This window comes from Macaca nemestrina, chromosome 1, assembly GCF_043159975.1.
Source record: "Macaca nemestrina isolate mMacNem1 chromosome 1, mMacNem.hap1, whole genome shotgun sequence".
NCBI classification, from domain to species: Eukaryota; Metazoa; Chordata; class Mammalia; order Primates; family Cercopithecidae; genus Macaca; species Macaca nemestrina.
In genome coordinates this window covers 30434051-30461612 of record NC_092125.1, presented here as the reverse complement: position 1 = coordinate 30461612, position 27562 = coordinate 30434051, and the positions used below count along the sequence as shown (strand labels likewise).

At 35.6% G+C, this 27562-nt stretch overlaps 1 protein-coding gene across 4 annotated transcripts in view; it reads right to left on the bottom strand.

Annotated features, from left to right (window-relative positions):
* LOC105484417 (SUN domain containing ossification factor) overlaps positions 1–27562 on the bottom strand; it is an 82843-nt gene that overhangs the window by 4349 nt on the left and 50932 nt on the right. For 3 of the 4 annotated variants that reach the window (XM_071069564.1, XM_011745967.2, XM_011745968.3), the window contains 7 exons: positions 22852–22920; positions 21983–22073; positions 17963–19126; positions 16820–16907; positions 7982–8086; positions 5583–5737; positions 5018–5109 (listed from right to left, as the gene is read on the bottom strand). In XM_071069564.1, the coding sequence (XP_070925665.1) occupies positions 5018–5109; positions 5583–5737; positions 7982–8086; positions 16820–16907; positions 17963–19126; positions 21983–22073; positions 22852–22920 (1764 nt within the window). Of the gene's footprint in view, positions 1–4653; positions 4745–5017; positions 5110–5582; positions 5738–7981; positions 8087–16819; positions 16908–17962; positions 19127–21982; positions 22074–22851; positions 22921–27562 lie in introns of all 4 variants that reach the window. The other variant, XR_988916.2, reaches the window with a different exon arrangement.

The following is a 27562-nucleotide window of genomic DNA, read 5'->3' as shown; positions in this document are numbered from 1 at the left end:
GAAATCAGGTTCTAGGGCCCACCCGAAGTTTAGTGTCATAAGATACCATCTTCCTGTGTACAGCAAACTGAGACTCCAAAGGATTATACGCTCAGGGAAAGAATGAAACCATGCATGAACTTGCAGTACAAATTATCATCACCTGGTGGCCCAACAAACCTCAAGTCATGAATGTAAGGTATTACACTAATGTAAAACACACAGATTCCCTCTCAAATAAGAACCTATATTCTAGGCCTCAAATATCACTACAAATAATTTTTCAAAGAGAAAAAGTAGCACACAAAGACACAACGCACCTTGAGTAAGAGCTTACAAAGACAATGAACAGATTGACAAAAATTTAAGATACTAGATTTATCAAACACAAACTATAAAGACAATTATGCTTAATATGTCTAGAAAATAAGCTTGAAAATATCTGCAGGAAACAAATAACAAGGAAAATACAGACCTGGATTTTAAAAAAATATAAAAAGAACTCCTGGAAATGGAAAAAAATAACTGAAATTGAAAAACCAACGAATAAACTTAGTAACAGTAAGACTGCTAGCCTGGAAGCATATCAGAAGATATCATCCAAAATACAGCACAAAAAGTCAAAAAGGTGGAATGTTTACAAGACAGGGAAGATACACAGAGAAGTAATAAGTTAAATTAAATATGAGAATCTAAAAGAGACTGGAGCACAGGGAATATCTGGGAGGAAAAAATAATGGTTGAAAATTTCTCAATACCAATAAAAGAAACCTACCAATCCAGAGCTCCAAAGAGCCTCACGAATGTCAAAATGATAAAGAAAAAGGAGAACATTTCAGTTTTAACTAATGACAAATGAAAGCTCTCAAAAATAAAAAATTAGTAAACGTGGTAAATTTAAATGAACATTAAGTGTAAAAAGAAATACCTTGTTGAGTTAAAATTAAGCAGAAAAAATAGAATTAAAATATACAAGAACAGTAACACAAATAAGACTTGGGACAAATAAGAGTTTTAAGATCTATGTAGGCTGGGTGCGGTGGCTCACGCCTGTAATCTCAACACTTTGAGAGGCCGAGGAGGGTGGATCACGAGGTCAGGAGATCGAGACCATCCTGGCTAACTATAAGACATGAAACCTCGTCTCCACTAAAAATACAAAAGTTAGGCGGGCGAGGTGGTGGGCACCTGTAGTTCCAGCTACTCGGGAGGCTGAGGCAGAAGAATGGCATGAACCCAGGAGGCAGAACTTGCAGTGAGCCGAGATTGCGCCACTGCACTCCAGCCTGGGCGACAGAGAGAGACTCTGTCCCAAAAAATAAAAAAATAAAAAATAAAAAAAAGATCTATGTATTATTGTTCAGGAGAAGATACAAGTATTGATGAACTTGAGACTTTGGCAAACATTAATACTTGTGACTTCTAGGGTAACTAGTAAAAGAACAGAACCAGTACACAACTTCCAACATAATGGCAGTAAAAGGGAATATTTACTTCCCCCCCAGTAAAAAATCTTAATGAATGCATGGAAGGGGAAAAAAAAGAAAAATAAAAAGGGATACCCCTGCCCATCTAATTTTTATAACCCTTACACACCAAAATCCAACATGAGAAAATATTACATGCCAATCTTATTCATATAGGTGCAAAATTTCTAAATAATTATCTAACAAAATTATGTGGAAATAATACATACAATACAAAATTCACAAACATATATATCATGACCAACTGGTATTTAAAATGCAATATAAGTTTAACATTAGAAAACTGAATATAACTCATGTTTGTAACATAAAAAATGGAAATAAAATCTAATATAAAAAATCTACAAAATACCTATGACAATAGGTAACACATAATGACAAAATACATAATAAAAAATCCACAAAACATCTATGACAAATACAATCTTAGCAGTAAAACACTGTAAGCTTTCCCTTTGGATCAAGACAAAGATGCCTATCAATTACTTTTATTTAACACTGCTGAAAATGCAAGATAACACAGTTAAGAAAGCAAAGGAAATAAAAGCTATAAGGACTGCAAAGGAAAAAACAAAACTGTCTTTGTTCTCAGTATCTGTACCTGTATTCACTGAAAATCCAAAATAATCTGCAAGTGAACTAGTAAAACGACATTGCTTATATAGAAAGTTCACCCTAAAATTCACGTAAAATCCTAAGCGACCTCAAATAAGGAAAAGAATTTTAAAAAGAAAGAAGTTAGATAACTAACACTTCCAGATTTCAAAACACATTACAAAGGTATAGTAATCAACGTGGTAGAGTACTGGCATAAACACAAATACACCAATAGCACAAAATAAAGAACCCAGAGATAAGCCCTGATGTACATGGTCAACTCATTTTTAAGAAGGGTGCTAAGACCACTCAATGGGAAAAGGACAGTCTCTTCAACAAATGGTGCTGGAAAAACGGAATATTCACATTCAAAAGAATGAAACTGGACCCTTATACTATATACAAAAATTAATATAAAATAGATTAAAGACCTAAATCTATAAAAGTCTTAGAAGAAAACATAGGGGAAAAGCTTCATGACCTTGAACTTGACGATTTCTTGGATATGACCCCAAAGTACAGACAACAAAAACACAATAGACAAACGGGACTTCATCAGACTTAAAAATTGTACATTCAAGGACACAATTCAAACAGTGAAAAAGCAACCTAAAGGATGAAAGAAAATATTCGCAAATCATATTATCTAATGAGGGTTATAATCCAGAATGGAGGTTATAAAGAATTCCCTGAACTTAAAAACAAAAAAATCAAACAATCCAACTAAAAAATGGGCAAATAAATATTTGTATATCCCTGAACAGCACTACTCACACAACAGCCAAGAGGGGAAGCAATCCAAATGTCCACTTACAGATGAATGGATAAAGGAAATGAGGTATATAAATACCACAGATTGAATATTATTCACCCTTTAAGAGGAAAAAAATTCTATCACATGCTATAATATAGATGAACCTTGAGGACATTATGTTGAGTGAAACAAGCCAATCACAGAAAGAAAAATACTGTATGAGTTCACTTATATGGGGTATCTGAAGTAGCTGAATTCACAGAAACAGAAAATAGAATAGTGGTTGCCAGGAACTGAGGAAAGGAGAAAAGGGGAATTGGTTAATGGACACAGTTAAGGTTTGCAAGACAAAAACATTCTGAAGATCTGTTTCAAAACAATGTAAATATACTTAATGAACTGTGCACTTAAAAATTGTTAAAATGATAAATTTTATGTGATTTTTATCACAATAAGAAAAAGACATGGTCTCTCCCACAGAGCTTAGAGGTAAAATAAGACAAGTGAAAATAGGTAAAATCAAAGCATACTATGATAAGTGCCATAACAAGAAAACTTATCCAACAATAGAAGAAATAAATGAATTAACTACTGGTAGAATCAGGACTAAAGTCAGTCTCCTACATGTAACTCTACTCAACTTTCTTTACTGGTAAAGATACACCAAGATGACACTGTTGTTTAAAATAGAAGTAATTCTATTATCAGGTGCAAAAAGCTAATCTGTTTGGCCCTAAAAAATTGGATAAAGAGAAGAGAAATTGTAAGATAGTCATGATTTCACTCAAGACTAGAAATGCTGAGAAGTAAAAATCTAATGTATTTTCTAATTGCACGGGTACACCTCAAATAAGGAATGTCTTAGAATATGGAGTAACTGTAAGTCTCATATGCAGCTGATAGAAGGGCAAATTCATAAAACAGTGTGGAAAACTGTACGACAGTACTTACTAAAACTGAACACACACATATCCTATGATCCACCAATCCCATTTCCAGTGTATACCTAACAGAAATGCACAGGTGTTTACCAAAAGTATGTAACAACCTCAAAATGAAAATAATGTAAATGTAAATGAATGATGTACAGTATATGTATATAATGGAATACTGTAAGGAAAAAAACTAAACAAATGACTATAGTCAATGGCATGGTGAATATCACAATGGTTAGACATCAAAATACTGGCTATTTTGGGAAAGGATGGGCAGTGACTAAAAGAGCACAAGTAAGTTTTTGAGGTGCTAATGTTCTACTTCTTAATTTAGGTGTTATTTGCACAGCTGTATTCAGTTTGTGAAAATTCATTAAGTTTCACATATAATTATACTTTCTTGTATGTAATACTTAAATTAAAAATTTCACTTATAAAAAGACATGTCAACCAAAAGAAAAAGAAAAAAGCAAGAAGGAAGAAGAGATTTACTAGCCTTAAGTAAACACACATGTAATGGGTTAAGTCTGTAAAACTTTGTGATAATAATAAACCAGTGAAGCCCAGGAATGATTACTTGAATAATTTAATCAATTGAAACATGCCACTCAGTTACTAAATCCTACAACCAATGATTATTAAGAAAGCACTCCTAAATATGTAATTTAGTTATTTTAATATTAGTATGACAACAAATTCCTAATTCTCTTAATAAGCATTAATTACAAGATACTGAAATAGGAAAATATCCACTCAGTACACATCCAGTCATTTAAATGTAAGTATTTATTTAGCATTAGACAATGGAACCTAATTATAGGTTCTGGGGCTAAAAAAAGAGACCAGATTTTTGTTCAGAAAGTGCCTCATAGTCCTAAACTAGAGACAAAAGGGGTCCTACCTGTATAAGAAGAGAAGGCAGAAAAGCACAGGATGCTATGGGAGCACATTCAGGTTTTCCATATCTGTTGAACTTTCTCAAACATCCCTTTCTAAAAAGAAATACTTCTAAACAGGAGCATGTGCAAACAAAGCTACCAACTGCTAATTAAGCTAAGCCCCCCTCCCTACCCTCTGGGCTTTTAGGAACAAAGACAAATATAAAATGTGAAAATGATAAAGTGGCTTTGACACAGCACAAAGACAAAGGCTACTTGTATCCATTTTTTGTTGCAGATGGTCATGAACACAACACTGACATTGTATTTATGCCAGAAGCTAGTTTCATGTTTATATATACATATTATATATCCACAAAAATCTACCTTCTTTGCCAGTTAACTGTAGAGACTTGGATCTCATGAGCGGGAATGAAGTTCTTCTTTTCAAATTCATGTCATCGTAGGAAGAGAAACACCTAACACATTAAGAAAAATACATATTGGTTACAAAGAGTAAAGTACTTATAATTTACTCTTTTGTTGAGGCTACACAGAGGTTATTGAGAACTGTGCATACCACACAGGACTAACTCTAACACTCCAGTTATTGCTAATACAGGTGAAAAAAAATTTAAAGATCTTTGTCTAAAAGGTATTGTATTAAAATATGTATTCTCTTCTTCCTTTGAATTCCACATTTGAGCATCTTTCTCAACCAAATATTTCAAGGGTTTCATGCACTTACTATTAGTGTTTTCTCTATTATAGTCTACAGAGCCAGGTTAGGCACAGGACCATCTTACTATCCAATGATGTTTTTAATGTTTTGGTTTCAAGATAATCATATAGGGAAAGAAATTACCTGTCTCCCTTTATTTGCTTAAAACTTCTCAAAAATATATAAAGCATAGTAAAAAAATAAAATTGTGTAATATAATGCTGATATTACCTTTTAGGGCTCGGATACTGATTACTTTTAGGAAGTTTTGAAATATAATCTCCATCAAATTGAGGAGTGTTTCGACAACGCTGCATACAAAGCATCAGTCCCAAGACAACACAAAGAACCAAAGATATGACAAGATAGCTTTGTCGATCTGAAACCTGAGATAAGAAGAGGGTTAAATAATAATCATAGGAAATCATATTAGGAAAAATATAAGGGTATCTAAAATTCAAAGGACCAATCATTTTAAGTATATACACACACACATATATATATATATATATATATATATATATATATATATATATATATATATATATATATTTTTTTTTTATGAGACAGAGTCTCGCTCTGTCGCCCAGGCTGGAGTGCAGTGGCGCGATCTCCGGCTCGCTGCAAGTTCTGCCTCCCAGGTTCACGCCATTCTCCTGCCTCAGCCTTCCGAGTAGCTGGGACCACCACTGCCCGCCACCATGCCCAGCTAATTTTTTGTATTTTTTTTTAGTAGAGACGGGGTTTCACCGTGTTAGCCAGGATGGTTTTGATCTCCTGACCTCGTGATCCACCCGCCTCGGCCTCCCAAAGTGCTGGGATTACAGGCTTGAGCCACCGCCCCCAGCCCATTTTAAGTATTTTTTTTAAATGTGCTTCAAAGACCAGAAATGCAGGGCATGCTCTTTGAAAATAAACTATGACATTTAAAAAAAATTCTTTGCAGCATTCCAATTCTTTCTATAGGAGTGAAACCTATGGAAAAGTTTTAGAAATAAAACAGTAAATATATTTACACCTTTATCCATCTCACCAATTGTTAACATTTCATCACATTTGGTCTGTCTTTCCATTTACACTATCTCCTCCTCAGGGAGAAAAAATAATTGTGCTTTTTACCCAGTCTTTCCCATCTTATAAAAATGAACTATCAACCACCCAGTTATTTAAGCCCACAACTTGGAGATCAACCTTAATTCCTCAAGGCTTATCTTTCTACAACTTAAAAATATTCTGAATTCAGTAAGTTTACACTATTCTCAACTTTTAAAATCCTACTGTAAATCAACACCATCTCATCCAGGTTACTGCAATTACTTTTTTTTTTTTTTGAGACAGAGCCTTGCTCTGTTGCCCAGGCTGGAATGCAGTGGTGTGACCTTGGCTTACTGCAACCTCTGCCTCCCGGGTTCAAGCGATTCTCCTGCCTTGGCCTCCCAAGTTGCTGGGATTACAGGCACATGCCACCACACCGGCTAATTTTCTTGTATTTTTAGTAGAGATGGTGTTTCATCACGTTGGCCAGGCTGGTCTCCAACTCCTGACCGCGAGTGATCTGACCTCCTGGACCTCCTAAAGTGCTGGGATTACAGGCGAAAGCCATCATGCCTGGCCTGCAATTACCTCTTAATTGATTTCCTGTCTGCTTCTGCTCCTGCTGTTCCTCAACAGGCAATTCTCCACAGAGCAACAAATGGAGAGTTTCTCAAAGTGCTAAGCATTAATGACATGATCCATATCATTTCTTAATACTTTCCAATGATACAATCAATGATTCAAATAAAATTCAAACTCTAAATTGTCTACAAAGTCCTACATGACAAGGCCTCTGCCAATATCTTAAACCCATTTCTTAGCTTCACTTCTCTCACTTACTCCGCTCCAGTCATATCAGCTTTCTTTCTGCTCTCAAACACATTACACTGTTTCTACTCTCCAGTCCTTTGCCCTAGTTCTGCTATAAACAGGTTTGTTATCATTCCAGGCAATGTGCAGCTGCTAACTCCTCGAGTATTTAGTTGTAATACCACCTCCTCAGATAAGCTCTCCAAGGTCACTCTAAAGTAGCATCCCTTACTGCTACCACCCTACACACACACATATTTAATTTTCTTCACAGTATGTATCACTAGGAGAAATTATCATCTATTTATTTATTTACTATATGTATTCTATCCCTCCCCCAGGACGTAAACCCTGTGAGGCCAGGGACTATTACCTACCATATGCCACAACCTAGGTGTGTACAGCTCACACTTCACATATGCTAGATGCTCAATAAAAAGTTTTTAAATCAATGAAATTTTTGCTTTGTTAAGCAACTTTAAAAGCCGTTTTGAACTGAAAATGAAGTACGTGTTGCTACTATCAATGTTTACAAAAGGCCTGCTAGAAGTTTGATACCTATATTATAGGTATGGCCTAAATTATGAAAGCCATATTTTACAAAAGACTATGATAATGTATTTCCAAAACTTAAAACTTCCATATTCTGGTTTTTTAAAAAGTTCACTACAAATTACAATTTTGTTTGGTCAAAGTTTTAGGTACTATGTTCATGTTAACAAGCCTGACTTTATGATAATCTCTATACATGCACTGGGTCTCACAATACCAGCAGTAACAATTACCTCCCGTTTCAATTCTGCTACTGTTGCTGATAAATTTGAAACAAGCTGTGTCATGTTGGTCAGCTGTGCCTGTAGCAACTGGATGGCTTCAGTTTGCCGCTGATCCTACAATAAAGGAATTTATTTTTCTTTGAATATTAACTACAAACTATTAACGTTAAAAACTGAAATAAAATAATCTAAAAACCCCATTAAGTTATTTCAAAACAAATGTATTAATAGGAATCTCAACGAGTAAGTAAACTTTGAAATTTTAGAAATAAAACACTTGAAGTATCTGAGACTGTGTCTAACCCTCCCCAATAAGAATTATTATTTATTTATTTATTTTGCCACTCACTGCTACAATGTAAAATACTGTATAACAGAAGTTGGTAAATTACTTTTCAAATTAACATGGGTTCTATAAATAAACCAGCATATAACCAGAAATATTTAAAAAGTCACTTAGTGTTTTTAAAGCAAAGCAGTTGGCACAAAGACAAATTGAAAATTTTCTGAAGAATGTTTTTGGTTATAAAGTAGGCTCAAAACCAAGTTTTAAAAATTTCTTTCATAGCATATTATGTTGGAACTTAGGATGGGACACAGTGAAATATCTATAATTGTTCATCTAACCAATGCTAAAATATCACCGATGAAAGAAATGCATCAAAAATGCCTATCTTTCCATTTGTTTTAGGCAGCACTGAATTTTAGAAACTTTTATAATCAACAAAGATGTCTTGTCTATAATATAATTGGCATGCATACTTTAGGGAATTATACAACACATTCATAGTTATGACTCTTTATTAGGGAGACATAAACTGAAAATTTGAACTTATTAATAAAGTTAGGGAGGAGGAAATGAGGGCAGGAAGAAGTCAAGGAAATATAAAACTCTTTTAGGACCCTATATGAAATATCTACATAACTATTATTCTAGACCTAAGTTTTTCATATTTTCATTCAAAAAAGTTTTAAGTCTCAGCTGTGTACCTGTGTGTGGAGAGGGTGTATAAAATTACAGCAAAAGATTTCACTTACTTCCCTTACTGTGATCCACTATGGTACTTTCTATCCTACCTCATCTTTCCGAAATGCTAAATGTGACTTTTTAAATTGTTTCTTTTGAATCCTGACTTACCTTTGACTCTGATAAAGTCAAGACATTTATAAACATTTAAAGGACAAGCTATTAAAGTTAATACGTTGTTTAACACTTCTAATCAGGATTAACTTCCAATACTATTAATATGCAACTTTGTTGAAAAGTACTTAAGTAAGTCTTTGAGACACAAGACATTGATGTTACATATCAACAAAGAGAAAATACACAGGAGGGGGCATTCGTATTCAAACTAATGATAGCTAAATAAAACACTATGTTCATGAGTCAGAAGTCTTAATATTAAGACGACAATTATGCAAATTAATCTATAAATTCATCAACACGATCCCAATCAAGATTCAATTTTTTTTGGTAGAGATTAACAAGCTGAGCCTGAAATCCATACAGAAATGCAAAAAACTACTACAGCCAAAACAATCTTGTAAAATAATAAAATTGGAGGACTTAACATTACCTGACTTAAAATGTTAATATGAAGCTACAACAAACATAACATTGTGTTATTACCTTAAAGATAGACAAACAGATCAATAGAACAAAAGCCCAGAAACAGACCCACATATATATGGTTAACTGATTTTTATCAAATGTACAAAGGAAATTCTGTGGAGGAAGGACACTCATTCCAACAAATGATTCTAGAACAAATGGATGTCTATATGCTTTGCTCTTCTGACCCTGACTTTCCAAAAAGAACTTTGATCCATACCCTGTAACACACAAAAGTTAACTCAAAATGAATCATGGGCCTAATATAAAACTAAAACTATTAAGCTTCTAGAAAAAACAAAGGAAAAAATCTTTGTAATTTTGCATTAGGCAAAGATTCATAGAGCAAGAAGAAAACTGATATATTGGGCTTCAACAAATCAAAAGCTTCTGCTCTTCAAACCACACTGTAAAGAGAATAAGAAAACAAGTAATGGATTGGGAGAAAATATTTGCAAAGTGTATCTCCAATTTATAATGTGCCATGAATAGAAGAGTAAGATGCACCTAACAAAACTCTGCAGTATAAGGCCTCCTCACTTCACCATCCCCTAGTCCCAAATAACCTTTTTAAAAAGTATAAAATTTCTTTATTATGTGATAACACACATATCACACTAGAGGTGCAATATTGAAATAGTTCCCTTAAAATCAACAAGGTAGGGGAATGGTCATAATTACCAGTCCTATTGCACCACTATATAGCTCTAGCCAAGAGATAGGGAAAAAAAAAATAAAAAGGTATGACAATCAAAAAGAAGAAACGAAACAAAGCTGTTCTTACTTGCAGTCAATAAGATTATCTACATTAAAAAAAAATGCACACACACACAAAATTTTAGAGTTTAACAAAGTTGCAGGAAAGTCCTCTGCATTTCTACCTAACACACACACACAATGTACTATGAATAATGTTCAAGAAAACTTCCTCAGAAGGTTCCAAGATGGCCGAATAGGAAAGCTCGTCTACAGCTCCCAGCATCAGCGAGGCAGAAGACAGGTGATTTCCGCATTTCCAACTGAGGTACCAGGTTCATTTCACTGGGGCTTGTTGGACAGTGGGTATAGCCCACAGAGTGTGAGCTGAAGCAGGGCAGGGCATCGCCTCACCCAGGAAGCACAAGGGGTTGGGGAATTCCCTTTCCTAGCCAAGGGAAGCTGTGCCAGATGGAACCTGGAAAATCGTGACACTCCCACTCAAATACTGTGCTTTTCCAATGGTCTTAGCAAACGGCACACCAGGAGATTACATCCTGCGCCTGGCTCGGAGGGTCCCATGCCCAGAGAGCTTTGCTCATTGCTAGCACAGCAGTCTGAGATCAAACTGCAAGGCAGTAGCGAGGCTGGGGGAGGGCTGTCCGCCACTGCTGAGGCTTGAGTAGGTAAACAAAGTGGCTGGGAAGTTTGAACTGGGTAGAGCCCACCACAGCTCAAGGATGCCTGCCTGCCTCTGGAGACTCCACCTCTAGGGGCAGGGCATAGCTGAACAAAAGGCAGCAGAAACTTCTGCAGACTTAAATGTCCCTGTCTGACAGCTTTGAAGAGAGTAGTGGTTCTCCCAGCACGGAGTTTGAGATCTGAGAACGGACAGACTGCGCCTCCTCAAGGAGGTTCCTGACCCCCGTGTAGCCTAACTGGGAGACCTACCCCCCAGTAGGGGTTGACTGATACCTCCTACAGCCGGGTGCCCCTCTGAGACAAAGCTTCCAGAGAAAGGATCAGGCAGCAACATTTGCTGTTCTACAATATTTGCTGTTCTGCAGCCTCTGCTGGTGATACCCTGGCAAACACGGTCTGGAGTGGACCTCCAGCAAACTCCAACAGACCTGCAGTTCAGGGTACTGACTGTTAAAGGGAAAACTAACACACAGAAAGGACATCCACACCAAAACCTCATTTGTATGTCACCAACATCAAAGACCAAAGGCAGATAAAACCACAAAGATGGGGAGAAACCAGAGCAGAAAGGCTGAAAATTTTAAAAATCAGAGCATCTCTTCTCCAAAGAACACAGCTCATCACCAGCAACGGAACAAAGCTGGACAGAGAATGACTTTGACAAGTTCACAGAAGTAGGCTTCAGACAATCGGTAATAACAAACTTCTCTGAGTTACAGGAGGATGTTCGAACCCATCGCAAAGAAGCTAAAAATGTTGAAAAAAGATTAGACGAATGGGTAACTAGAATAAACGCATAGAGAAGACCTTACATGACCTCATAGAGCTGAAAACCATGGCACGAGAACTACGTGACGCTTGCACAAGCTTCAGTAGCCAATTCAATCAAGTGGAAGAAAGGGTACCAGTGATTGAAGATCAAATAAACGAAATGAAGCGAGAAGAGAAGTTTAGAGAAAAAAGGGTAAAAACAAACGAACAAAGACTCCAAGAAATATGGCACTATGTGAAAAGACCAAATCTACATCTGATTGGTGTACCTAAAAGTGACAGGGAGAATGGAACCAAGCTAGAAAACACTCTTCAGGATATTATCCAGGAGAACTTCCCCAACCTAGCAAGGGAGGCCAACATTCAAATACAGAGAACGTCATAAAGATACTCCTTGAGAAGAGTAACTCCAAGACACTAACTGTCAGATTCATCAAAGTTGAAATGAAGGAAAAAACGTTAAGGGCAGCCAGAGAAAAAGGTCGGGTACCCACAAAGGGAAGCCCATCAGACTAACAGCAGATCTCTTGGCAGAAACTCTACAAGCCAGAAGAAAGTGGGGGCCAATATAAAGAAAACAATGTTCAACCCAGAATTTAATATCCAGCCAAACTAAGCTTCGTAAGTGAAGGAGAAATAAAATCCTTTACAGACAAGCAAATGCTGAGAGATTTTGTCACCACCAGGCCTGCCTTACAAGAGCTCCTGAAGGAAGCATTAAACATGGAAAGGAACAACCAGTACCAGCCGCTGCAAAACATGCCAAATTGTAAAGACCATCGATGTCAGGAAGAAATTGCATCAACTAATGAGCAACATAACCAGCTAACATCATTATGACAGGATCAAATTCACATATAACAATATTAACTTCAAATGTAAATGGGCTAAATCCTCCAATTAAAAGACACAGACTGGCAAATTGGATAGTGAAGACCCATCAGTGTGCTATACTCAGGAGACCCATCTCATGTGCAGAGACACACATAGGCTCAAAATAAAAGGATGGAAGAAGATCTACCAAGCAAATGGAAAACTAAAAAAAAAAAAGAGCAGGCATTGCAATCCTAGTCTCTGATAAAACAGACTTTAAATCAACAAAGATCAAAAGAGACAAAGAAGGCCATTACATAATGGTAAAGGGATCAATTCAACAAGAAGAGCCAACTATCCTAAATATATATGCACCCAATACAGGAGCACCCAGATTCATAAAGCAAGTCCTTAGAGATCTACAAAGAGACTTAGACTCCCATACAATAATAATGGGAGACTTTAACACCCCACTGTCAATAATGGACAGATCAATAAGACAAAAAGTTAAGAAGGACATCCAGGACTTGAACTCAGCTCTGCACCAAGTGGACCTAATAGACATCTACAGAACTCTCCACCCCAAATCAACAGAATATATATTCTTCTCAGCACCACATCACACTTATTCCAAAATTGACCACATAGTTGGAAGTAAAGCACTCCTCAGCAAATGTAAAAGAACAGAAATTATAACAAACTGTCCCTCAGACCACAGGGCAATCAAACTAGAACTCAGGGTTAAGAAACTCACACAAAACCACTCAACTACATGCAAACTGAACAACCTGCTCCTGAATGACTACTGGGTACATAACGAAACGAAGGCAGAAATAAAGACGTTCTTTGAAACCAATGAGAACAAAGACACAACATACTAGAATCTCTGGGACACATTTAAAGCAATGTGTGGAGGGAAATTTATAGCACTAAATGCCCACAAGAGAAAGCAGGAAAGATCCAAAATTGACACCCTAACATCACAACTAAAAGAACTAGAGAAGCAAGAGCAAACACAGTCAAAAGCTAGCAAAAGGCAAGAAAGAGTAACTAAGATCAGAGCAGAACTGCAGGAGACAGAGACACAAAAAACCCTTCAAAAAAATCAATGAATGCAGGAGCTAGTTTTTTGAAAAGATCAACAAAATTGACAGACAACTAGCAAGACTAACAAAGAAGAAAAGAGAGAAGAATCAAATAGACACAATAAAAAAAGATGAAGGAGTTATCACCACCACTCCCACAGAAATACAAACTACCACCAGAGAATACTATAAACACCTCTATGCAAATAAACCAGAAAATCTAGAAGAAATGGATAAATTTCTGGACACATATGCCCTCCCAAGACCTCCCAAGACTAAACCAGGAAGAAGTTGAATCCCTGAATAGACCAATAACAGGCTCTGAAATTGAGGCAATAATTAATAGCCTACCAGCCACGAATGTCCAGGACCAGAGGAATTCACAGCTGAATTATACCAGAGGTACAAAGAGGAGCTGGTACCATTCCTTCTGAAACTATTCCAATCAATAGAAAAAGAGGGAATCCTCCCTAACTCATTTTATGAGGCCAGCATCATCCTGATACCAAAGCCTGGCAGAGACACAACCAAAAAAGAGAATTTCAGATCAATATTCCTGATAAACATCAATGCGAAAATCCTCAATACTGGCAAATCGAACCCAGCAGCACATCACAAAGCTTATCCACCACGACCAAGTGGGCTTCATCCCTGGGATGCAAGGCTGGTTCAACATACACAAATCAATAAACATAATCCATCATATAAACAGAACCAAAGACAAAAACCACATGATTATCTCAATAGATGCAGAAAAGGCCTTCAACAAAATTCAACAGCCCTTCATGCTAAAAACTCTCAATAAACTAGGTATTGATGGAACGTATCTCAAAATAATAAGAGCTATTTATGACAAACCCACAGCCAATATCATACTGAACAGGCAAAAACTGGAAGCACTCCCTTTGAAAACTGGCACAAGACAGGGACGCCCTCTCTCACCACTCCTATTCAACACAGTATTGGAAGTTCTGGCCAGGGCAATCAGGCAGGAGAAAGAAATAAAAGGTATTCAATTAGAAAAAGAGGAAGTCAAATTGTCCCTGTTTGCAGATGACATGACTATATGTTTAGAAAACCCCATTGTCTCAGCCCAAATCTCCTTAAACTGATGCAACTTCAGCAAAGTCTCAGGATACAAAATCAATGTGCAAAAATCACAAGCATTCCTATACACCAATAATAGACAAACAGAGAGCCAAATCATGAGTGAACTCCCATTCAGAATTGCTTCAAAGAGAATAAAAAAGCTAGGAATCCAACTTACAAGGGATGTGAAGGACCTCTTCAAGGAGAACTACAAACTACTGCTCAACGAAATAAGAGGACACAACAAATGGAAGAACATTCCATGCTCATGGATAGGAAGAATCAGTATCATGAAAATGGCCATACTGCCCAAGGTAATTTATAGATTCAATGCCATCCCCATCAAGGTACCAATGACTTTCTTCACAGAATTGGAAAAAACTACTTTAAAGTTCATATGGAACCAAAAAGGAGCCCGCATTGCCAAGACAATCCTAAGCCAAAAGAACAAAGCTGGAGACATCACACTACCTGACTTCAAACTATACTACATGGCTACAGTAACCAAAACAGCATGGTACTGGTACCAAAACAGAGATACAAACCAGTGGAACAGAACAGAGCCCTCAGAAATAATACCACACATCTACAACCATCTGATCTTTGACAAACCTGACAAAAACAAGAAATGGGAAAAGGATTCTCTATCTAATAAATGGTGCTGGCAAAACTGGCTAGCCATATGTAGAAAGCTGAAACTGGATCCCTTCCTTACACCCTATACAAAATTTAATTCAAGATGGATTAAAGACTTAAATGTTAGACCTAAAACCATAAAAACCCTAGAAGAAAACCTAGGTAATACCATTCAGGACATAGGCATGGGCAAGGACTTCATGACTAAAACACCAAAAGCAATGGCAACAAAAGCCAAAATAAATGGGATCTAATTAAACTAAAGAACTTCTGCACAGCAAAAGAAACTACCATCAGAGTGAACAGGAAACCTACAGAATGGGAGAAAATTTTCACAATCTACCCATCTGACAAAGGGCTAATATCCAGAACCTACAAATAACTTAAATTTACAAGAAAAAAGCAAACAACCCCATCAAAAAGTAGGCAAAGGATATGAACAGACCCTTCTCAAAAGAAGACACTTTTGCAGCCAACAGACACATGAAAAAATGCTCACCATCACTGGCCATCAGAGAAATGCAAATCAAAACCACAATGAGATACCATCTCACACCAGTTAGAATGGTGATTATTAAAAAGTCAGGAAACAACAGGTGCTGGAGAGGATGTGGAGAAATAGGAACACTTTTACGGGAGTGTAAAGTAGTTCAACCATTGTGGAAGACAGTGTGGTGATTCCTCAAGGATCTAGAACTAGAAATACCATTTGATCTAGCCATCCCATCACTGGGTATATACCCAAAGGATTATAAATCATGCTGCTATAAAGACACATGCACACGTATGTTTATTGCGGCACTATTCACAATAGCAAAGACGTGGAACCAACCCAAATGTCCACCAATGAGACTGGATTAAGAAAATGTGGCATACATGGAGTACTACGCAGTCATAAAAAAGGATGAGTTCATGTCCTTTGCAGGGACATGCATAAAGCTGGAAACCATCATTCTGAGCAAACTATCACAAGGACAGAAAACCAAACACCGCATGTTCTCACTCATAGGTGGGAAATGAACAATGAGAACATTTGGACACAGGGTGGGGAACATCACACACTGGGGCCTGTCGTGAGGTGGGGAAAGCGGGGAGGGACAGCATCAGGAGATATACCTAAGGTAAATGATGAGTTAATGTGTGCAGCACACCAACATGGCACATGTATACATATGTAACAAACTTGCACGTTGTGCACATGTACCCTAGAACTTAAAAGTATAATTAAAAAAATAAATAAATAAGAAAGCTTTCTCTAGAGAAGACAATGATGCTAATAGCTATGTAACTTTCCAAACATGACATCATATTAATATAACAGGCTTAAACACCAGCTAGCAGGGGGAAAAAGTGAAACTACAATACTTATCCTTTACCAGTGAGATCCTATAGAATTCAGTGGAAATTTATATAAAAAGTAAGTAAGGGATGAAGACGACTAACCTGCTCCTCTGCTATTCTTGAAGTATTCTGAAGTTTTACAATTGTTTTATTGAAAGCCTTTTGCATTTCTTCCATTTGTTTTCGGTACCTATGGAGTAAGAATTGGTTTAAATTAGCTTTAATTTCTTATTTATTCCACTTAGTAATGGAAACATACTTCTGATTTTGATATATGAGAGAAATCTATTTTTCTTAAAGTGACTCTTATTCAGGCCTATGCAATACAATTCTATGTATCTCTTGCTATGTAAAATTTAGTAATTTCTGTAGTTTCCTTGGGATGAAGATGGAGGTAGGAAAAAGAGCGAGCAGGTATGGGGTAGCTAAGTGGGCATGTCACACATGAACACACACACACGATTAGCCAATTAATTCTATGTATGGATTAGAAAAATTTCCTACTTCAGATATAAGACTACCTTGGTGACACCTTATTAGTGGCATTTCAATTTCAGAGGTGTAAGAAAAGGTGGTGTTTCAGGAACTCTGGACACTTGTGCCTAGATGTTTGTAAAATGTTGGTAGAGAAGCCCTAAGGACAGACAATGAACACACAAAGGATAAAAAAAGAGTAAACAGTTTTAAAAAGCCACGCCTGGTGTCTTAATGAACTGGCACTCTCTCTGGCACTTAAAAGCAGAAATTATTACAACTAGAACTAGGATGCCGGGACCTGTTTAAAAGAGGGCAAACTGCAAATGTGCCCAGTCATCCAGTTCAGTCCATCCATGTCTTCACTTATCTAAACTCTTAAGCGATATCTGGTTAAATTCCACTAAAACCTTTAAAGTCTCTATATACTATCATTTTTTCCACGAGCTCTCTGGGAATCAGGCAGAAAAAGTGGCTAAAGTTAAGTAACAGAAAAAAGGTGAAAGTGATTATAAATTCAAACTTGTCGTCAGCCTAATAATAAAAGTGGTCTTGTCACTGGGAAGTACTTTTAAAATTAAAAACAAAAAATTCATTAAGTCACTGATCAGCATTCAAGTAGCTTTCTTTCTCTCTCACTAAAATTGTGCTTACTTCTATTACACCATGAGATAATTAAATCCTCTCCTTCTGTAATCACAGGTCATACATACTCTACACTACTTAACTCACTGTGTGAAGCTGACTGTGCTAATTCATAATAAAGCTTACCTTTGGCTAAGCTCCTCCAGATAGCGACCACTGAGAGACATGTTAACTTCTAAGGCTTTAATACGATTATTAAGTCTCATAAATACTGACTCCTTTTGGTTTGATCCATGTACAAGATTTCCATTAGCATATCCTAGATCTGTAGAATTTTGCAATTCAGCATAAAAATCTGTAGCTGTCCTCTGTAACCCTCTCAAAAGGGCATCTTCTGGAGACTGTTCTTCTTCTTTTACTTCAGGTAATGAAGAAGAATCCACAACAGAAATCAAAGTTTGCTTTGCTGTGTCAGCTACATTCATTTTGGCTTCCCCATCTTCATTGTCGGGTACAGTGGCTGTATTTATTGGTGGCACTATTGTTTCAGACAGCTTTGTGAAAATTTGCATGGAGTTCACATCTTCTTTTATAATATTATCCACTACCTCATTAACTTTATTTGTTTCATAGGTAACAGATGGTTTCTCAATAGAACTAAAGCTCTCAGACTTCTGTTCTGCTTCATTATCAATCTCAACAGAACTCTCTTGGGGAATCACTTGTGACGGTATATGTCCTGCCTCATATTCAACAGATTCAGACACTTCTATTTTAGGCAAGGGATTGATTTCTGGGGTAATATCTAAAAGAAGAGACTGAGAAAGAGTTTGAGAATGGCTTGGTTCAAGTTCAACTGCATCTACAGTGTGATTCACCAAGTCATCTTGGTGCATACTACTACTTAAATCACCAAGAACAACAGTTTCAGCTTCCCTTTCTATATTCTTATTTTCCAATTCTCCACTCAGAGGTTGCAATACAGAAATATCTACTGATTCTGCAGGTAGTAAGGGTGGTTGAGCTGACACAAGATAATCTTTTCCTTTACTCAAGGCAGTTCTGCTGCGCTGCCAATAAAGAGCAACTCTAACTGAACACCATTTATATATGTATTCCGAAAAACTAGAAATACAACAAATTGTGGTCAGTTCACTGCAAAATATTTGTGTCTCTGACTCAAACCAGGGTGATGATTCATCTTCCTGTTCACCGCTGCCCAGAAGGGTCACTGTAGATGGACTTGCCTCCTCTTCCTCCTCTTGAACTAATTGTACAATGGGACTCTCTTTTGGAGTATCTGGTGTTGACAGCTCCATGTCATTTGTGTCTACTTCAGTGGTTACATACCTAGAAATACATACATAATTATAAATCACTTACTTAGAAGTCTAAAGTTGAAATATGTTTAAGAAAAATAAATGTATCCATACATAAGACTAAAGGTTGGAAATACAGAAGAAATATAAGTTGTTTTTGGATAAATTTTCCACCTTCAAAACATTTTTATTATAAAAACAAATACTGCTCAGAAATAACAGAAATACTACAATCAAGTGACTAGCCAGACGACTCAAACCACCATATTTACCATATCAAACTTGCTTTCTTTTAATCTGTTTAAGAATTGTTTCTAAGTGAATACTTCCATTCACTGAATGTATAGTGTACCTTTCCTCTCACAAATATTCACTGAATCTTTACAAGCTTCACTATCCCTCATACATCAGAAAGTAAGTCAACTAAGAGCTAGCTTAATAAGCTAGTTTAAACAAGGTCCAGAGCTAGAACTAAAATCTAGGATTCTTAATACTTATGAGTACACTTTGTACTTGAATATCGTATTTTCAAAAGGCAGCTAGATTTCTCAAACATAATTTTTCTAAGAATGATTTGAGGAACTCCAATGCAGCATTAAACACACACACACACACACACACACACACACACACACACACACACAAACACACACCCCTACACACATAGGATTATCTGCTTTAAGGACAAGAAACATATCTCCCTTCTTAAAATAATTTTGCTATCATCTAGGCTAATCTTCTATTATTAAAAGCCAAATACTTAACCACTTTAATAATAATTCTGGCTTATGATATGCTAATAGTGCTGCTATTAAACTACTAGCACCACTATTAATACTCTATCCCATTTTGAGGCTGTGGAGTATGTATGTGGCATACAGGAGAGTGGGGGGATGAAGCTTATGGGGACAGTGTTATAAATTATAATGCCTGTGATTCCTTCCAAGATAAAGATAGTTAATTACTGGGTGTAGCCTTATACACAAAAGGTCCAATATGAAAAAATATGGTAATTTAAATACCAAAAATAATTATGCTCAAACACACATTTTCCCATTCTGAAAAATTACTAAGCATGCCAGGAAATGTCTTCAAATAAACACGAATGTCACAATAGCAAAGACAGAAGAAAGTAATAAAATAGACAGTATCTATGAGGTAGACTTTCATTTTGGCAGTAAAACAGTAAATGGACCAAATTAAAACATAATTAGACTACACTTTGGGATATTTATAGCCATATATATTTAGTCTCTAATAATATTTCTTACATATTCAAGTAATATATTGCTTTTCTACCAAATAATTTATGACAGTAAAAAGAAGTAATGTTTGAAGAAGGGGAGAGAAAAATTAAATTGAATTTGGTAAAAAATACTGAATATAGATGTTATATACCATCATTATACACTGTAATTAGAAATATACTGTAAAAATTTTTTCTCAAATTCACATGGCAAATCTTATTAAAACCTAGGAAAAGAAAATAAGTTGGCCTTCCATAACTTTAACAGTGACATCCTATCATGGATTCCTTCATTTTCATGCATTTGCTTCAAAAGATTGCTTCAAAAGCATTAAAAAGAATTTAAGACAAACATGAAGAAATATTGAATAAAAAATTATGGAAAGATTATCTATTAAAAATATGGAAAAATAAAAACTGCTACATTGGCCTGTGACTATAGCTTTCAACAAATATTCCTATCTACTTATGCATATATGTATGTGTATTAAAATGTATACATATATATATAACCAAAGTAGTTTTATTTCGTTTTGAAAAATATGACATAGTGTGTTGTTAACTGAGGAAACCTAGTTACCAAATCAGGAACAGCAATCACAGCTCCACATAATTAGAAACACCAAGAATGTCTCTATCCTCAACAGATTTCTTAGGTCCTTTTAGGAATCAATAACACATATGCTATATTTTCTCTCTAATCACCCAATAAATATCTCCAGTAATTTTCAGGATTAACACAGGATAATATAATTTTCTCACTATGCCTTTCAAAGCATCAAAATCTCATTTTTGAAAGAGTATAGTTTTTAGGAATTGCAGTTCAAAGCATACCCACTGCAGGTCTCATTACATACTATCTTGAACTAAGCGGTTCATATTTAAATATCTTATACTCTTAAGTAGAGTTGTTCTAAGATAAAGGACTTGCAAAGTTGTGTAGGGAGTGTATCTAATGAAATATATATAAATTAAGTCTACAATAACTACCTGATTATCCAAATCATTATAAGCTTATTATTTATTATAGATAAGAAGTAGAGGTACCAAAAAAGTAACCACCTCTGGCAGAAAAGACAAAAAATGAGTATATATTATATCTATTACCTATTTAGCTATATCCCTGCCCAAAGTGTCCCCACTGCAACCTGGGGAAAGGCCTACATGATTCAGAGAAATGAAACAGTTAAGAGCTTGCTGTGTGGCAAACACATTATTCAAGAACCACTGCTCTACGTATTTTGGTAGTTTCTAGGGATACCACAGATCAATGCTTTTAAACTTGAACTTAATAAAAAAAAAAAAAGGGGGGCCTTTAAAATTTGTCTTCAAGCCTATACTTGCAGAGTAAGGTCAACTATTTGCAATATGGAGAAGAGTCACTGTTGTGAATAATGAAAGTTATATATAATACCCCCTCAAAAAAAAAGTTTGATCTGAATTATATTCCCAATATGCATGTACACTAATGGGAAGAAGCAACTCAAAGATTTTCTAAGTGGCCACAGAATGTCTATCCTATGATTCAGAGCTCTCTACAGGTAATCATTTCATACACAAATCACAAGTTCCTTTTTTTATACTAATATACTTAACCCTGCATTGCAATAAAATTCTATTTAATATCACATTATAACTTACGCAGGAGATGGAACAGGAGTTGAAACAGGAGTTGATTCAGGCATTTTAGGTGCAGCTGTGGCAGTGGCATTCTCAGATATACTTTTATTTCCTATTTTAAGAAAGATGCCCAATGTTGAGTTCAATTTTAAAAGCTGTACCATGAAAATATTTTACTAAAACAAATAAATTTCTTGGAAGAGAAGAAAAAAGCCAATTGGTTTGCTACTGCAGACTTTTCTTAAAAAATCAAAGTTCTTTTAGGAAGAAATGATCATATAAGATCACGACAAGTAATATATATTGTTTCTCAATTTCTCAGATAATTAAATCAAGTCAGATGACTATGAATGTTGTGTAATCTTATGTGATTAATATGCCTTCTAGATACTGAAAGAGTTGTTGAAGAGAATGAGAAGAAATAAATGAGTCATTTTAAATGTTCACTTGGATCTAAGCATTTTTTAAAAAACAAAAAGGCAAGACTGTTTCTTCTTGCCAATAATATTCTTATTTGCCACTCTCTAAGGAAAAGATGGCTTTGTAAAATCAAGTAGCTATTTAACACATGAAAGAATAATATACTTGAAGTACCATTAGGACATCAAAATCTCAGCAAAGATATAAGGAATAAAATCATTGCTATTAATATTAGAGCCAGAAGTCAAAAAGCAAATTCATAAGTTTTATATAGACAGTATCCTTTTATAAAAAAGAACGTGTGAAATTCAAATAAACAACGAATAATAAAGATTGTTAAGTTCCTCTGAATTATTTCTATATTTCTAAACGTAAAAAATCAAATTTTCTTAACTCATTGCTTGATTTTCCTAAACATAAGGACCCCTGGAGTACCAGCTATTTAAAAGACCCATAAAATGATTAGGTACCTTCTGTCAGGTCTTCAGTTTTTGCTCCCAGAATATTAGCAGCAATATTCACCATATTTAGAATGGCATCTAAAACAAAATTCAATCAGAAAAAATACCAAATACCTAAATATTCTAATATAAATTAATATCAGATAGTCAAAAAATCATTTAGAATGATCTTTTGCATTTTTTGACTGGTTACTTTTGTATTCACTTCACAACTAAAGTCCAATATAGGACACGAATAAATTTTAGCCAAAAGTGTAAAGCATGTATTTAAATTTTTATGTTCAAAAGGAATTTTATATTTAAATACAGTTTTCTTTTTGAAGACGGAGTCTCGCTCTGTTGCCCAGGCTGGAGTACAATGGAGCAATCTCGACTCACTGCAACCTCTGCCTCCCAGGTTCAAGCAATTCCCCTGCCTCAGCCTCCCGAGTAGCCGGGACTACAGGCACATGCCACCACGCCCAGCTAATATTTTGTATTTTAGTAGAGACAGGGTTTCACTGTGTTGCTCAGGCTGGTCTCGAATTCCCGAGCTCAGGAAATCTGCCCACCTCAGCCTCTCAAAGTGCTAGGATTACAGCTGTGAGCCACTGCGCCTGGCCTTAAATATACTTTTCTTGTAAAACTACCCTAGACACTTTACCAAAACACTGTCTTCAGCATATTATAAATTCAAGTATAACTCAACATACAGTCTGTACCGGGACAGTGAGAAAATGTGATGATCAAAACTCTTATTTTACGGAAAAACCTATTTTTCTTTAAAAATTCTCTACAGTTTAAAATAAAAAAGCAAACACCTTTCCTACATTACGTGATTATCACAGGTAAAACAAAACAGAGATTATCCAAAAAAAGCAGAAAATATTTTCAACGATTAGCCTATCATATCTATGGTAATATGGTTAAATTCTAAATTGATATTGCATATAATCAAATCTCTTTGATGACTTTAAAAAACTCATTGGCCAAAACTGCAATCTTTTTAAATCATGAAGCATACAAATTCTTTAGTTAATTGGTTGGGGACAGGGATGGGGCAGATTAATGAAAAGTCAAGGTCATAAAGCAAAGTGTTGTAAAAAAGCAATCTGCATACCTGCTAACCCTACTTCTCTTTTGGAGGAGGGTATTTACATGAAAAAGTGGTACAAACCTCAATATCTACATAGATATATTTATACATGAGCATAACAAAATATCAGAACTCCATAAAACACTGGTACTGGGAATAGAAGACCTTCCTTCCAGTAATGTGATGTAATTTCAAGTGAAATTAACTTTTCATTCCCAATCTAACCTTTGAAATTCCACTAGAATTTAATTCTTTGGTATCGGGTACTCCTGCTACTAAAATACTAAGATCTGGCAGGGGCTACATATTAATCATCATGCATTATTTCTGTCTTAATCTCCTTTCCTAAAAGCGATCCACAGAGTATTCATCACTTTTTCAATGAAAACCAGAGATGTGAAAAGTAGAAAAGGATCTAAGAGAGAAAAATCTACTACATTAGGAAGGTTGCAAGTAAACCACAGAGTGCTGCCTGGAGCTCATCCTGTAAATACAATGCTTTAGGATGGGAGAAAGTAGTTGCAGATTTTAAACTGTTTTAAAGTGATAGCTAGGAATCAGCTATAATGTTGATCTTCACAAAATTATAAGTGTATACTCTGAAAGTCAACAAAGTAGTGGTACTTTGTTTCTAATCATTAGTATAACACACAAAGGTTCGATATTTGCCATTTTAAAATGCTTAACTAACATTTTTAATATTGTCCTTTGACCTGGCAAACTGATAAACAGAAGTGGCCTTGATTCTTACTTAAGCTAAAGAGATGCTGCAGTATGAAATAACAAAAATGGAAACTCCATATTCCCTCACAAACCAAGATGAAGTCTGGAATGGAAACTTATTTCCTCATACACCCTTTATAATGCCAACCAATACTGCAATATTATTTATGATCCCCCACCTACACTGCCACCTACAGTCAAAACTGACTGCTTCACAAAACTCAAATTGTGCAACCAACAGTTTATATACTTTGTGTTTCAAAGTGAGATCTTATCTGAGATTTCAAATTTTTTGACATTCATTATTAAATAATTCAAGAAGACAATGTATCTGTGTAACGAAAGCAGCTTTACAGTATTATTTCTGAACTGAAATTTTAACACCAGTACCTACAATAAAGAAGACCCTTCTATTCACCCTTTTAAAATATTATTTATTATCATCATTTCAGGAAACCTGGTAACAAAAGTAAAATGCAGCAAATTTCTTCTCAGTCCACTTAACCTAAAATAATTTCCCCATGTTTGCAGAACATTGCCTAATGTATCTTTTTTGAGAGAAAGCAGAATTGTGAATATTCTATTCTATGTTCAATTTGTATACAAACACATGATAGTCTGTATACGTCATGATTATCTGGCCATTAAAAACCTTCAGAATAGACTAAAATAACATCTTTGAATATAATTGCCAAACTAGAGATAAAAGTCCCTAATTTCTCCTGGATTTGTCAACTTTTAAATTTTTGAATTGGGCAACTTATTCATCCCACCTCATTCCTTTAGGAATAAAATGCTCCTAATATTTGGTCCTAAAGGTCAAATATCTCCATATTATTTACTCAGTCTTCAGTGCTCCAATGGCTCTTTTTGATAAAGAAAACAAACATTTGTCCAGGCTGCTGAAGTTGAAGAGTTTATATGATACAACAGAAGATAAATCAAACAAAAAAAGACTTCTTCCTATGTGTACTACCTACGAAGCATGCCCACATTTTCTAGGAAAATGGTCCTTCTAGCATCTACATTTTTTCCACAAAAATAAAACACTTTGACTTAAAAAGTAAAAACTACATTTTCTCTTAAACATACACATGCACCTATCTCCCTTTAGCAGATATAGTGATTTTAAAAGAAACAAAAAACACATATTTAAGAGCAAAGGCAGACCTGCGCCAATATCAAAGCAGGCAGAGGTCTGGCAAATTCACATGACAAAGAACAAGAAAATCAAGAGTGATATGGAGAAATCTTGTTGATGTGAAAAATTTAAATGTTTTAGTTCAAGAATATAAACAAAAGAATCAGGAAAGCATACACACAAAGCCAAGAATGCTGCTCTAAGATAACAGCTTCTCCCTTTGTAGCAGTTAAGAAATTATATAATATCAAGAATGTTTAAATATGCAGTGTGCATGCTCTTTGATATCCAACTCTCAGCAGTGGCAAAGTATTCCGGTGACATATTTCCTATAACTACTAACTACTTGATAGCAAAAAGAAAAAGGAGTTTCTATTAAGATTAAAAACAAAGAATTCTAGCTTGTGGATACTATGTACACATTAAAAACAAGAAAAAAAACTACTTTCAAAATGGGCTAATATCAAGCTAATTTAGAAAGCAGTGATGATTACAGTCAAACTCAGACATCCTTGTGCCAAAGACCAGTTCTTTGAATCAGAACTACTTAAGTTCTGATTCCACTTTATTATTTACTTCTTCAAGTTATACCACCTTGGAGGCTATAGCTAATTCAGTCCCAAACTCTTCAGAGAAGAGTAGAAGGACACAGATACAGAAGGCGGCAGTGTTAGCCCATGTCTATAAAGTTTTGTAACAATAAAGTCTTATCACTCAGCTCTTACTGCCTCTCTTGTTCTAAAACTTCAGGAGGTGGAGATCATTTTAAATCTCATTTTAGAGACTCAGCTGACATCCTCCCACCCTTCTTATTTCTCTGTATAAATTCTTTCAATACCTAGGACACTGGAAGATAATCTTGCCCTCCCAGAGTTCTGTAAAAGGAAAATTAACTGATATACCTTCAAGGAGAAAGATACAAACAGAAGTATCTAAACAAGATTCTATCTCTAATTAATTGATATACTGATCAAAGACATGAATAGAAACAGGGAAATGTCTTCCCCTGATATATGACTGGTTTTTTTGTTTGCTTTTTTGGTTTTTTTTGAGACAGAGTCTCACTCTGTCTCCCAGGCTGGAGTGCAGTGGTGCAATCTCAACTCACTGCAACCTTCGCCTCCTGGGTTCAAGCAATTCTCTTGCCTCAGCCTCCCGAGTAGCTAGGATTACAGGCGCATGCCACCATGCTTGGCTAATTTTTACATTTCTAGTAGAGACGGGGTTTCACCATGTTGGCCAGGCTGGTCTCAAACTCCTGACCTCAGGTGATCCGCACATCTCAGGCTCCCAAAGTACTGGCATTACAAGCATAAGCCACTGCGCCTGACCTATGGTTAGGTTTTAACGGCGTCTAGAAGTTAACCACATAGGAAGATACAGCAAGAAAATCCAGAATGTCAACACACTTTTCCTTTATCTGAAACTACAGTAAGACATTATTTCCTTAAGGTGTCCTCTCTTTTCCAGTAACCACCAGAAGCTAGAGATCTTTTAGTCCGGGGCTATTTTCTGACCCCAGAAAATAGCTAATTCAACTTACTGAGCTACATAAATGACAGAATAATGACTACTATGTAACATACAGAATGCAAATTAAGGGAAACAAAAACATCAATATCCAGACAGATAAGACATTTCTTTTACTCCTAAAAAATTACATCACATAGCAGTGAATGAGACTTACTTTTACATCAATAACTGGATAGCTAGGAATCCTATTTAAATGTAATCACTAATATCTAGAAAGTCAGAAGCCTAGCAATAAAGTAAAACAAAAT